This window comes from Batrachochytrium dendrobatidis (genome assembly GCF_000203795.2).
Source record: "Batrachochytrium dendrobatidis JAM81 unplaced genomic scaffold BATDEscaffold_1, whole genome shotgun sequence".
In the NCBI taxonomy this organism is placed as follows: Eukaryota; Fungi; Chytridiomycota; class Chytridiomycetes; order Rhizophydiales; genus Batrachochytrium; species Batrachochytrium dendrobatidis.
In genome coordinates this window covers 1,646,145-1,658,974 of record NW_006281099.1, presented here as the reverse complement: position 1 = coordinate 1,658,974, position 12,830 = coordinate 1,646,145, and the positions used below count along the sequence as shown (strand labels likewise).

The following is a 12,830-nucleotide window of genomic DNA, read 5'->3' as shown; positions in this document are numbered from 1 at the left end:
ATCCTAACTTGTAGTTTTAAAATGAGTGAATTCACAAAGACTAGACAGTATCAGTTTATCTTGATGCATAACAGCCAGTCTAGTTACGAGTTATTTTGTGCACAATACACGTTTCGAGCCATGGATATTGACAGTCACAATAACCACAGATCGTTTCTCCATCATTCGACTGCGTGTTCAGTTGTGGATTAGAATGTCTTGCAAGATACTGTCTGTCAGTTGGTCTCGAATTCAATTGATTAAACTCGGTTTGTGGCATTTTCACCAACTATTATTATTACAGCATATATAAATGCCGAGCACCAACAATCAGCGCAGCTCCAACAGCTCTCGCTCTCAAGGAAGCAGTTTGCTCAAACGACGGCAGCGATGGTGGAGATGGGGCTTGTCCTCTACCCGTCTGATTCTGTTGCTGTTGGTCATTGCATTGGGTCTTCTTCTACTAGAACGCAGTGGTGTTGGGACTGCCAACAATGCAGACTCGACTGTTTTGAAAAACTCTAATACCAAGGAAAAGAGCTTCGACTCTTCTACTGATGATGGCCGTAGAGTGGTGAGTTTCATTGGAATGCATCACTTCAATTGCTCAATATATTATCTGAGCAAGTTGAATTCAAGACTCTAGAGGATAGCACTGTAATAGGCACTATCAAAGTTGTCGACTTTTCTATACCAAAACATGCACTTGCATAATATGCACTGGATGCAGATACCTTGCCATATTTCAACGTCCTGATACGATATTTGAGTAAATCAATTATATCTATCCACCATCTGTCAGTTGCTCTGTCAAGGATCTTTCATCTCAGCCATGTGTTTTGGTTTATTCCCAGAATACATAATAGCATCATCACTCGCACATATTGAGTTTCGGATCGTTATATTATGCTTCATTTTGTAACTCCGCCCTACAAAAATACTTGCATCCATGTCGGATGAACATTGCCATGACACTGCTTTGAACCCTTTCACGTTTGGCAAATCTTCAGCTATCCATATATCTGTTTTTGCCTGATTTTTAAAAGTCTTGCTGTATTCTCATTGGAATGACTCTTGTATATCCTCAACCTTTTGTATTTATTCATTTCACTCACTTTTCATCTATGCATTTTATGTTATTCAACTGATTGATTTATTCTAATCAGATTCTTAAAGACTTTCACATTCAAAATACGACTCCACCTAAACCGAAACTCACATATGAACAGCGTCGATTTCTACAGACTATTCCACAACGAACTCCACCTGATCTTGAACGAGGTCAAGCATACTTTACATCTGGCATGTCTTCGAAAATCACCACGGCTTTAAAACTTAGCAAAATCAAAATCACTGGATTCAATTACTGCAAAATGTTGGATGGATCGATTTTCAATGCCATGGTTTATCTTCATCCTTTAAAAGGATCCATCGCTACGCTTAATCCTCTGGTCAAAACTGTAATATCTCTGCTAGACGATACTGCTGAGAAAATTACCGAGTTTATCAAGATCAAGTTTGAAACTGTTGATGTATTGGTATGCTATAATCATTTGTATACATTGAGGTTGCATTTTTACCGTTGAAGGAGTTGAACATATGTTATGCACCTGCTTTGATTTACTCATCCTATTTTTATATTTCATCTTGACCAATCTCTATAAAACAACTAGGAAGCACATCGGTACGCGTGCTATGCAGTTGCAGAGGGTAATAACCCTTCTGCAAATTTAACAGATGTTCGTTTTGTCGTTAGTTTTGATCCCAACGAATTCTTCCATACTGCATTGCCCTCCATCCGTCCAACTGCTCCTTTAGTTACCCCATCAAAAAAACGATACCTCGTGGCATTCCTTATCATGGTTCACGAAGATGCTGGGTTGCATCAACTTAAAATGCTCATTGATTTATTGGACGATGGAAACGCCATCATTCTAATTCACGTAGACAAATCAGCTCAAGATCTTTATATCCGCATTTCGGAATATCTGGCTGATCGTAGCTATAGCAGCACTGCTCCAAAGGGAAATCTTTTTCTTGCGCAAAACCGTTTCGCCAACACCTGGGGCCATATCTCTTTGGTCTACACCCAGCTCAGCGGGTTTTGGGAGCTTGTGGATCTAGCCGATTGGGACTATATTGTTAATTTATCCAACTACGACTGGCCGCTTCGGAACAATGTTGACATGCATGCTGCTTTATCCCTCTATCCCCGATTCAGTTGGATTGATTACTGGAACGATACAGAAGCGATTGCCGATCGGTTTTTGAGACCTCATCTAGCGAGAGCTGATCACTCTACAGTATATCATCCCCCAGAGTTGAGTATCACCAGCTGGCCATTTTCTCATTGGAGAGCTTATAAACAGATGCAGTGGATGGTATTGACCAGAGAAGCAGTACAATTTTTTCGAAAGGATAAGCACGCAATCAATTATTTAGCATTCATGGAGCATACATTGCTGCCAGAGGAATCGTTTTTTGCTACAGGTAAGCTGTTCAAATGCATTCATGATTTATTCTACCTACTTTATCTTCTTACTAACGACTCGGATCATGAAATAATGATGGGAAACTGGTGTATAGCTCTAGTGAATTCCAAACTCAGTTCGTTTTTAAAACGTGACAAGAAGCGGTATGTACGATCTCCATATGATCACTCCAGTCCACCTTGGATTGGATGGTCAGATCGGCACATTTTCCGTCCTTCGCAGACCGATCCAGAATTTATTTTTCTTCGGCCATTCAATGTTTTGGGCGAATTCTTTGGCGAGACCAAGCTTATCGAGTGGATTCGTGTCAATCACCTAACAATTGATCCAAAGCAGCCATGCTATCGCGATCAATTGGGATATCGTGATGAGTGTCTAGAGGAAATTGCTGCGACAATTGCTGAAAACAACGAATTGATTCTGATTCCTGTCAATCTGGATTTCATTCCTGTTGTTGAAAACCTCCGGTGTTCATTGCTTAAATTTGGCATGCGTAACATTCTACACTGGGCAATCGATATCCAAACACACGACAAACTTATCGAAGCTGGGTTCATGTCATTCTTTATGCCCAATATAAAAGGAGGACCCAACAGATATGTCAGTGGAACTCCTACTTTCAACAAAATACTAAGACATAAACCCAAAGTAATTCAACGGCTCTTGGATGCCGGGTTCCATGTAGTCTACCTGGATGCTGATTTGGTCGTAACAAAGGATTTCCGTGATACAATGCGGAAACTTGTGAGTGGCGGTGTGGGAGACTTGTTTTCAGCTCGTGCAGATGTTCTTTTAGCTATTCAAGGGGATGCATGGAATGGTGAAACCGATCCTCAACAATTAGTGATAGCACCGACAGACCATATCACCACCTCGACTCTTCCCAAAGCTATGACGGGGATCATGTATTTCCGTAATACTCCTGGCTCCAAACGATTTATTGAGGATGTCATTAAACGGCAAGGGCTAGATTTGATCTTGGATGATCAAGAAGCTGTCAGGGAAGCAGTCGCTCAGACGCGGAACGTTATTTGGACTGGAGTTGGCTTACCTTTACACCCCAACGCTGATCCATCGACTCAAGATTCAACGAGCAAGAGTTTACTTCATCCCCAGTCAGCAACTTCGTCTAAAAACAATGGCGGGCTATTTTCAGGCAACTTTGCCGAGTTTTTCCGACTGGCTTTTCTCTCAAAAGATGAAGCGGTGGATGATGGTCGCACTCGTGTTCATTTTTTGGATCAGATTGAATTTGTGTCGGGAGATTTGTATTTTGGTAACCATAAGCTTCTGCCAGTAGATTACACCGGATTCCAGGTGATTCATACCGGCGGAACCCATGTGGATGTGTCTTACACACTTAAAAAGCATGGACTGTGGACTTTGGATAAAGAGGGAAGGTGCTTGATTCAGGAAAAAAAGCCGAGTAAAGGCCTATCTGGCATAAATGACGAGACTCGGTACCACGATGTTGTTGAAAAAGAAATTGCTAAATCTAATAACCAAGAAGGCTGGAACGGAGAGTCGAATAACAAGGACATTTCACACTTTCTTGGTGATAATTAAAACCAAATTCAGAAATACATCAAGAGTTTTGGTGAGTGAAGCAGTTTTAAAATTGAATCTGAAGATGGAAATCGAGTTTTTTAGATTGGAGTAAATGAAACCACAACTTTACTATCGACACATTAACGCCAAATAGTTTTGGATTTAAACATTTAATCATGTCGTCGGCAGTATGGATCCTATGGGCAAGTTTAGGGGAAACCAACGAACCTCAACGGTTGTTCATATACGGTTGGCTGGCAGGAGTGATATGCTCATTGCTGATTTTTATTCCCTTGAAGCTTCTGACAAAGATAACTGAGCCCAATCGAGTCAGAGCAAAGGTAGCGGCTGGAAGAAACGCTGCTGAATCTATCAAGGTATCTATCACTACTCGGCAAGGATAGTTTCAGTAGCATACTGTTGGTCATATTTAGCCTTGATTGTATCAGCTCTTGGAGTATTTAATGTACAATTTGGAATGAATAGACTAGATTGAAGGATGAATGCGACAGCAATACTAGTCATGCAGAACTTACTGAGGAAGACGATACTATCAGTCAAAGCTCTGATGATGAATCGCTGCCCCACTGTAAAATGGCAAGTGAAGCTACTATGCCAACCCGTTTCTCAAATCCACTCTAGCTCATGATATATTTTATAGATATTACTTGTACGTATAGATTTAGGAATGACAAAAGGAAAGGTTGCTGCTCAGTGTTGTCATGCTGCATTGGCTGCTTATTTGATCGCCAAATCCAAAAACAGTCAGGTAGTCTATACATACTGATTACACTACTATGCCAAACACAATCCCATTTCACGGTTCAACTCTAATGATGTTTTGGAATATAGACGAGAGAATGGCTCAAGGCTTGGGAACGACTGGGACAGGCAAAAATCACTTTAAAATGTCCCGACGAAGCCACAATGTAGGAATCTAAACTATTGGAATTTGGATCTGGATGCTTGTCATTTTTTGTCGATACAAGTAGGACTAATTTTTGGGTTAGGTTGGATATGCAGAAAAAGGCTAGAAGCATTGGACTACCAGCAAAGAGTATCTGTGATGCTGGCCATACACAAATCGCTGCTGGATCGAGGACAGTCTTGGCAATTGGACCTGGCAAGTTGTTTACGTAGTTATTCAACATCATGTACTGATCACTACCATTGACACTAGATTTGATTTAGGTCCGGTCGATCTTGTGGATCAAGTATCTGGTGAATTTAAACTATATTAATGGTCACTGTTTATATTGAATAAATTGGTCTTTAGTTGCAAACCTTTGATTACAGTCGTGTTCAATACAATGCATTACCTTGCATCTCAATCACTGCCTTTATCTTGCTTTAAAATCAACCTTTATAGTATATTCTATTAAACCTCACATACTAATGCATCTATTTACTTTAATATACACGAACAATGGTAAACACCTATCTACATTATGATGTATTATTTAATTCATCGGACAAAAATTCACAATAATAATGTCGAGTAGTCATTTCTTGCATGATGTCTTGTGCTGAATCTGTCCATTCTTCAACAAATGTAGCTAAAATAATTTGATAACAATTAAAATCTCAGTATAGCATAAAAGTGCTAAAATAGACATCAAAATGATACAGACCAGGATTTCCTCCAAATACAGAAAAAGGAGGTATGACTGTATTAGCAGGCACAACCGCACCATCTAGAATCCGTGTACAGTCTTTGATCACAACAAATCGACCCTACCGAATATTCGATTAGATTAGCTTGAATCATTTAGTGAAATAAACAGATTTGAGTGTTGAATGAAATCTTTACTATCACACAGTCTTTTCCAATGTGGATGTACGATCCAATACTGCTTGCTTCAACAATTGAGCCATGCTCAATTATGACATGGTCACCTAGCAACCCAATGGTATCAGAAACTATCCAGATATGATTTGATCAATAAATAAAAGTGCATGCAAATCTATCCTACCCATTTTCATTGGGTAGTAGCTAAACGATCTAAAGGTCCAGCACAATCCAAAACAATCAACATCTCGATAGTCAAACCACGATATGCAATGAAAGTCGCATTTACCCTTTATAAAGTTTATATGGTGGCCGGATAATTACATTGGAATGAATTTGGCATAACCGACCAGTAGTAATTGCAACAGAGTGACCAGCACCGGCCCGTCGCAAATCACCTCTTAATACAGCATTATCTTGAATAATAGTTTTTCCTCCAAGAACTATATTTTGAATGCCATATATATGAGCCTTTCTACTGACTTTATTTCCAGTATCCTACAAAAGACCAAATAGTGATGAGTAGCAAGTAAAATATGGAGGTTTAGATAGAGATCAAATAGTATTGAAGGAAATGAATGTGTACATACAGTTTCAATGTAATCTGGCTTGTGATAGTACTGAACGGCAGGTTCCATCAAGACCGTTCAGTTAAATCTGCTGTAGATTATAATGCAAGTTGCCAGATGGCCATTTGTAACCAATAGCAATAAGCCATTGTATCACATGATATCATGTGATGTTTAAATTGGAATTTCATTTGAACAGAAACTCGACTGAAGGACAAATTACTGGACGGATTGTTGTGGGCAAGAGTGGATGGTGTCGTTTGTGTTCAAGGTGCGAGCTGCTGCTGAAGCCAATGCTGCATTAAACAATGCTCAATCATCTCCTGCACACACAAGTGCACACACAAATGCAGATGCTTTTGGATCTTCATTATCACCAACCCTAAAATCATCATCCAATGCAATGACCGACTCAAATCCTTCATCTACTCCAGCACCATCTGCAGCACAAAGCACATCGTTCAAGACACCTTCCGGAATCCCTTCACTTGATTTACCTTTATCAGCTTCCCAATCTGCATCAAAACCATTTGGAGCCAAATCTACACCTTCAGGATCCGGTAGAGGCAGTCGTGGAGGGAGAGGAAGCAGAGGTGGTCGTACAGGAAGAGGCGGTCGTGGAAGTGGATCTCGAGGCGGTCGAGGTGGATCTACAGCCAACAAAAAATCCGTATCAGCACCCTCGTCAGCAATATCGCCTTCATTTCCAACCTCATCCACAACCACTCACCCGTCTTCCAGACACAAACCACTATCAAAAGATGACGAGGCTTTATCTGAAGCACCTTTAGAAGAGCACTTGATATTGCGTGTGCCTGCTTCCATTGCTCCACAACTCCGCTTGCATGTTCAGAAACGAGATCTGAACCCATCCGCATTCACTTTAAAGTTTACTGATGCGAGAAAGGGTGAAGCAACATTTGTTGGACTAGGAAGCAATCCCAACCATTTGACTCCCGTAACACTTCCAGTCCAGCTCGTTGATCTCCCTTGTATACTTGAATCGCTCAAAACCATCGACAACAAACAATTTTATAAAATCGCCGACGTGGCTCAAATGGTGGTTGTGACTGATCCCACTGACCCCGCTTCAACTAAAATCAAACCATCCAGCGATGGGTCATGGCCAGATGGAATCAGTCCACCATTTAAAAATGTAAGAAAACGACGGTTTCGTAAGCGTATTTCAAAAAAAGCAATCGAAGATGTCGAGCAGGAGATTGAGCGGCTTTTACTTGCTGATGCAGCTGCTGTAGATGTAAAATATGGTAATTTGTTTATTTTATCAATTGGAGTGACAGATACGTGGGAAATGGGTTTTAATACCCCAGTCATGTATGCACACTTGTCTAAATTTTGATAAATTGGGAATATAATGGGATTAGATGTACACGATCGCCGCGATGGAGAAGGCTCAACTATGGACGATGGAAGTATAGCTGAACTACCCGAGGGCAGTGAAATGGCAGACAACGATATGTTATCACAGACTGGTCACGACTCTCAAGCAGGTGATCAAACTGGATCTCGTAGTGGCCATCATGCATCCGAGTCTATTGCCGACATGGACGACCATGACTCGGATCTTGCTGCTGAAATTCAAGAAGCTCTTGATGCTGATGACGATGCTAACAGTCAAGAGGGTGAGGAAAAGGAGTCGGAAGATGATGAAGAGGAGGAAGAAGACGGGGACGAACAACAAGGTGATGGTGATAACGAGAGCGACGATGGTGGACAAGAGGAAGATGTAGAAGGAGAAGAAGGAGATGCACATTTGAAAAAGCAAGCAAATCTCTTGCAGCACGAGATCCAGGATTTGGAGCGAAAACTCTTTGAAAAGAATGCACAGGCAGCTAGTCAAGTCAATCCAATCATGAGAGTACGTTGTTTATTATTTTTACTGTTTCTGGTGATGAATCTAAAACCAAACTGTTGATTGTTTAGAAACGGTTCGAGGAAATTGTTGGCAAATTGACAAGTGAACTCGATATCAAACACCAGCAACTCGAAACTATTCAGGCAGAACTTGTGGAGAACGATGGAGATGATCCTTTGGATAAAATACTTGATCAGATAGATCAAGACGAGCAAGAGGATCAGATGGATCAAGATGAACCCGTTTAACTCGAATATTACAGTCGTATTCATGTAAAATGGAACATTTGTATTTATTTTGCATTGGAATAGACACTTTGAATATTTGTCATACTTTTCTATTAGAGATTGATTATTTCACTAGGCATTTTCAATTTTTCAAAACACAACGTTTATCACATGATGCACACAATTAAACTATAATTTTGAACTGGTTTTTTTGAATCTGCCTTTTCTTTTTTTGGCATAACCATGCATTGTACGATTGCCAGACTTATCTTTGCAACTCAGATATTGGGTTTGACTATTTTCAACACAACTTCTGCATCCTAAAAACTGATATGTTTGCATTCTTTAGTATTCCACTTTACGTGAGTACGGACGCAGTGTATGCTACTATATCCTCTATAAACCACCAATGCATGGACTTTCAGATTTAAACGCAGATGGCATATCGAGTAAATCATTCACAAAATAATGTTTCATTTATTTATTTTTTCAACAGGCTCACATACCACGATGACCGCTTAGGATTTAGTGTCTGTGACGACACCGTGTCAGCTATTCAAAATTACATGATCAAAAAACTAAGAATTCATGTATCCTCTACATTATAGTTCAACAATCTAATATTATAGCTTACGTGTGTCGCTCTCGTCAGCATCTTCGCCAGCAACATGAGCTGCTCCGCCACCTCGTAGAGGCTTAGCGATACGGCTAGACTGAACCCATGAAGAACCCCATTCGGCTTGTTGAGCTAAAACATCAACATTTCAATAAATATAACGTGGCAAAAGTTTGCATCACATGCCAGATACATGTAGTTTACCTTGGGCTTGACGAAGCTTTTCTCGCATGGAACTGATTTGAGCCTCGTATCTAAACGTTTGTGACAAGCAAAAAATTATTAGTTGAACGGTCCGACACCAACCACCAGGCGGACATATAATTAAAAAATATACTTTTGATTTTGAGTTTCAATCTTGACTTGAGATTCTTGTAAAAGAGATTCCAAGTTCTGGATACGCTCGTTTCTGGTGCTCAGTTTTCGATCTGCAACTGCTAGATCCTTTTTCAAGGTCTCGTTAGCTTGGCATATTCCCTTTTGAACGGTTTTCAACTGCTCCAGATTATGCTCTAGAACAGCCATTTTTTGTTGCTGAGCTCGACTGTTGCTATTGCGAAGAATATTATTGTATTGCTCCCGAGTTTCGTCTAAAGAAATTTCCAGCTCGACTACTTTTTCACATCGGTTTTGAAGGTCGCGCATAAGCTTTTTCTTCATGGCATCAAATTCGATAAGTTGAGTGGCCATAGTTTTACGCATCTTTTCAATTTCTTCTGTTGTAGCCACATCTAAAGCTGGAAGAGCGGGCGTCCTGCCTTCTTCGGTAGACAAGCCGCTAGTTGTACCTGGTGTCTTGCGTAGTGTATCAACTGACGACAACAACTCCTGGTTTTCCTTGGTTTTTTCAGAAACCAATCTAATCAAAGCATCTCAAATTAGCCTCTAGTCTCAAAACATAAAGTTTGATTCATAATGGCTTACCGTTGCAAGCGAGCAATGTCCTCTTCCTTTTGAATATTGGCAGCGTGTAACTCCTCGATTTCCTTTTCTTGAATGTCACGCTTAGCACCATATTGAACTTCAAGCTTGGATTTGAGATCCTGAACAACATTTGAAGTCTCGCCTCCAAAATGCTGCTCCTCCTCCTGGATGGTTTTTTCAAGAAGCTGTTCGTACTCGCTCTCAAGGGCAGCAAGTTTGGTTTCCACTTCCTCTTTGCGTGCACGTAGAGTAGAAATTTCTGCTTCACGACTAGCAGCAAGCCCACTCAACTCAGTGATCTCTACCTGGTGATGTGCAAGCTGAGTCTTGACGTCCAAAAGCTCAAAGTGTTGCGATGCAATCTCCTCTGTATCGGTGGGTGGTTTAGAAGTTTCCTTCATGTGAGAAAGTTTTACAAGAGTTTCGCGCATCTGTCTTTCCTTGTCGTCCATCACTGCAGTGGGATCAAACTCTGCCATCATCTGCGCCATCTTCTCTTGTTTCCGCTTTTCCTTTTCGTTGTCGTCTTTAGTTTCAGGCATTTTAGTGGCCTGCAATTCCAAAATCTGTTTCTTGAGAGAGTCCAATGTACGCTCCAGCTCATTTTTGGATTCCTTGAGTGTATCTACAGTAATAAGACTCTCCTTATTTTCAAACATGACTTTTTCGAGTTGAAGCTGCATTTCCGTCATGTTGGATCCAAGGATCTTGTTCTCTTGAGCAATCTCGGCCTCACGGGTTTTGATGAAATTAAGTTCTTCTTGAAGCTCTTCAACAAGAGTTTGTTGCTTTTTGAGCTCCATTTCCTTTTCGGCAAGCTGGTCAGCCAGCTCGTTCTCGCGACGAAGAAACTCTTCACGATCATCGTCTGAAATTGCCAAAGCAGTGGTGCTGGATGGAGTGGTAGCGCTAGCTCGAGAGACTGCAATATCCAAAAGTGCAGGCGCAACTGTTGCAGGAGATAATCCAGCAGAAGCAGTTTTTCCTGATAACGTGACCCATTCAGATTCAGGTACAGTTTGACCTGCACGCCAAGAAACCAGCTCCTTCTCGATAGAGACAATCTGAGATTCAAGCTCGGCAGTCTCAATCTTTGCTTTTTTCAAAAGAGTTTTAAGCTCGTTGGGACTTAGCTCAGCATTGATCTTGGCCTTATTCTTGATCGTCTTGGCACGCATACCAAAACGCAGTGTGGATATTGTTTCGGCTTCATTAAATGATGATGGTGAGCAATTGATGATGAGTGTAGTACGCGAGTTACCACCAAGCGATTCTTGCAAGATACGAGTAAGCTTGGAGTCACGATAGGGAATATGGGAGGACTTTCCGTCAGTTAAAGAGTTGATCACCATTCCCAGTGCAGACAAGGATTTGTTGATTTTTTTTGCCTCTTCGAGAGTTTGACCAGTAGCACCAGTTTTACCTACCTAATTCAAAAAACGCAAGTGTAAAAAAGTACATGAGTATGCATATCACAGCAAAGCATGATGTTTCAATAAAATCATTTTACTTTTTCTGAGCCGGCCAAATCGACCAAAGAAAGTTTTCCGGTTTTGATACTTCCATCATTAAGATTTTTTTGTGTAATTTGAAGAACAAAAATAGAGTGACTGCGAGAAGACTCGGCATTCATGTCTAACCAAAACCATAGGTTTATAGAGAATGAATTAATGCAACGTATGAATTTGACATGAATATAGCAAACATACTTGTATATGCAACGACACGGGCACCCTGGCCACGACGCATAGCTTCGTACACTTCATCTACAGATCCAACAAAAACTTCCAAGAGTCCCTTGACATAAACACCTCTACCCTTGTCCTCGTGTACAGGGAGATTGTCATTAGTAGCTAAACATGTTGAATGAGTCAAATCGATCGTGGATCTAGATCACTGCAAGGATGAATCAACTTACGATTCAGTAAATCACGAATCTTTTCCATGTAAATCTCCATAAATGAAACCTTGACAGTGAATTCCAGATTGGAGGGAGAGTTGAGAATAGTATCGAAAATATGCTCGACAATACGAGGAGTAAGACCCTTGAACTCTGAGCTTTCCATATCACCCATCATAGTATGAGTTTTACCAGAGCCGGTCTGACCATACGCAAAGATGGTGCCATTGTAGCCATTCATAATATCATTGACGATGGAACCGGCCGAATAGCCAAAGACCTGGTCTTGGGTAGTAGCCCAATCGAAGATTTTGTCGAAATTGAATACACCAGGATACTCCTTGCTCTAATACCATTGCAGGATGGCATAGCGATGAAATAAGTCGGCAGTGTTAGGACATCAAAGGTGGCGTTTGGACAGCATCGAAGGATTCAAAATTGGGATGTCAAGTTGGTAGAATCAGACGTTAGTATCAACATGTCCAGAATAAAATAGAATTCTTTTTACGAATATGGCAAGAGCAATATTGTTGAGTGCAGCATGCACGCCGCCATTCATCAATCAAAAGAATACGGTATTGCGGAGCGTTGTTCGTTATCATTCCGATATTGTTGGACATGATTTTCTTATTGCTGTTACAGCAATTCGCATCGATAGTATGCATTTCTGATTAACAGTAGATTGCAATCTGAATAAAACCTACTTCGCATTTTACTGATGTCATGTCATCATCAAAAGTCACAATGTGCTCACCGCCTTCTGCAATCTCTCGCTTGTTTTGGGGTCTAAAGCGACAAACAACTCGAATGTTGGTATCTACAGTACATGTTGCAAGATAAACTCGAATGAATCAGCGGAATGCAAATCATCATCACTCGTTCATAACACTTGGACTCACCACCCATAATG

The 12,830-nt window shown here is 40.7% G+C and overlaps 5 protein-coding genes across 5 annotated transcripts; 3 read left to right on the top strand and 2 right to left on the bottom strand.

Annotated features, from left to right (window-relative positions):
- Positions 1–292: 292 nt before the first annotated feature.
- BATDEDRAFT_34045 (uncharacterized protein) lies at positions 293–4,055 on the top strand (the record flags this gene model as incomplete). The annotated part of the gene is made up of 4 exons (XM_006675673.1): positions 293–553; positions 1,146–1,517; positions 1,653–2,469; positions 2,566–4,055. 4 exons carry the CDS (start codon positions 293–295, stop codon positions 4,035–4,037), a joined length of 2,922 nt encoding a protein of 973 aa, XP_006675736.1. The 3' UTR covers positions 4,038–4,055.
- A 140-nt stretch (positions 4,056–4,195) lies between these two features.
- BATDEDRAFT_85474 (aminoacyl-tRNA hydrolase) lies at positions 4,196–5,159 on the top strand (the record flags this gene model as incomplete). The annotated part of the gene is made up of 5 exons (XM_006676247.1): positions 4,196–4,396; positions 4,506–4,608; positions 4,700–4,788; positions 4,872–4,948; positions 5,030–5,159. The coding sequence occupies 5 exons, from the start codon at positions 4,196–4,198 to the stop codon at positions 5,157–5,159; spliced, it is 600 nt and encodes a 199-aa protein (XP_006676310.1).
- A 444-nt stretch (positions 5,160–5,603) lies between these two features.
- Positions 5,604–6,306, bottom strand: BATDEDRAFT_8423 (uncharacterized protein; the record flags this gene model as incomplete). Its single annotated transcript, XM_006674940.1, has 4 exons — positions 5,604–5,753; positions 5,830–5,915; positions 5,993–6,021; positions 6,098–6,306. Coding segments are annotated over 4 exons (474 nt in total), but the record flags the coding sequence as incomplete, so codon positions are not given.
- A 288-nt stretch (positions 6,307–6,594) lies between these two features.
- On the top strand, positions 6,595–8,694 carry BATDEDRAFT_34044 (uncharacterized protein). The gene is made up of 3 exons (XM_006675672.1): positions 6,595–7,645; positions 7,763–8,256; positions 8,322–8,694. The coding sequence occupies exons 1-3, from the start codon at positions 6,628–6,630 to the stop codon at positions 8,499–8,501; spliced, it is 1,692 nt and encodes a 563-aa protein (XP_006675735.1). The 5' UTR covers positions 6,595–6,627; the 3' UTR covers positions 8,502–8,694.
- Positions 8,695–8,931: 237 nt separating this feature from the next.
- BATDEDRAFT_18361 (uncharacterized protein) lies at positions 8,932–12,732 on the bottom strand. Its single transcript, XM_006675107.1, has 9 exons — positions 12,625–12,732; positions 11,939–12,266; positions 11,730–11,873; positions 11,531–11,655; positions 10,072–11,447; positions 9,434–9,955; positions 9,301–9,350; positions 9,115–9,228; positions 8,932–9,032 (listed from the first exon to the last, which is right to left on the bottom strand). The coding sequence occupies exons 1-9, from the start codon at positions 12,643–12,645 to the stop codon at positions 8,962–8,964; spliced, it is 2,751 nt and encodes a 916-aa protein (XP_006675170.1). The 5' UTR covers positions 12,646–12,732; the 3' UTR covers positions 8,932–8,961.
- Between the last annotated feature and the right edge of the window lie 98 nt (positions 12,733–12,830).

Bases quoted from the DNA above. Each gene is read 5' to 3' on its own strand.
- BATDEDRAFT_34044 (XM_006675672.1), top strand. From the start codon at position 6,628: ATGGTGTCGTTTGTGTTCAAGGTGCGAGCTGCTGCTGAAGCCAATGCT. The intron at 7,646-7,762 runs GTAATTTGTTTA...TAATGGGATTAG, and splicing joins TGCTGTAGATGTAAAATATG to ATGTACACGATCGCCGCGAT. The intron at 8,257-8,321 runs GTACGTTGTTTA...TTGATTGTTTAG, and splicing joins AAGTCAATCCAATCATGAGA to AAACGGTTCGAGGAAATTGT.
- BATDEDRAFT_18361 (XM_006675107.1), bottom strand. From the start codon at position 12,645: ATGACATCAGTAAAATGCGAA. The intron at 11,656-11,729 runs GTATGTTTGCTA...GGTTTTGGTTAG, and splicing joins CCGTGTCGTTGCATATACAA to ACATGAATGCCGAGTCTTCT. The intron at 9,956-10,071 runs GTTACACGCTGC...TGCTTTGATTAG, and splicing joins CAAGAAAAGGAAATCGAGGA to ATTGGTTTCTGAAAAAACCA.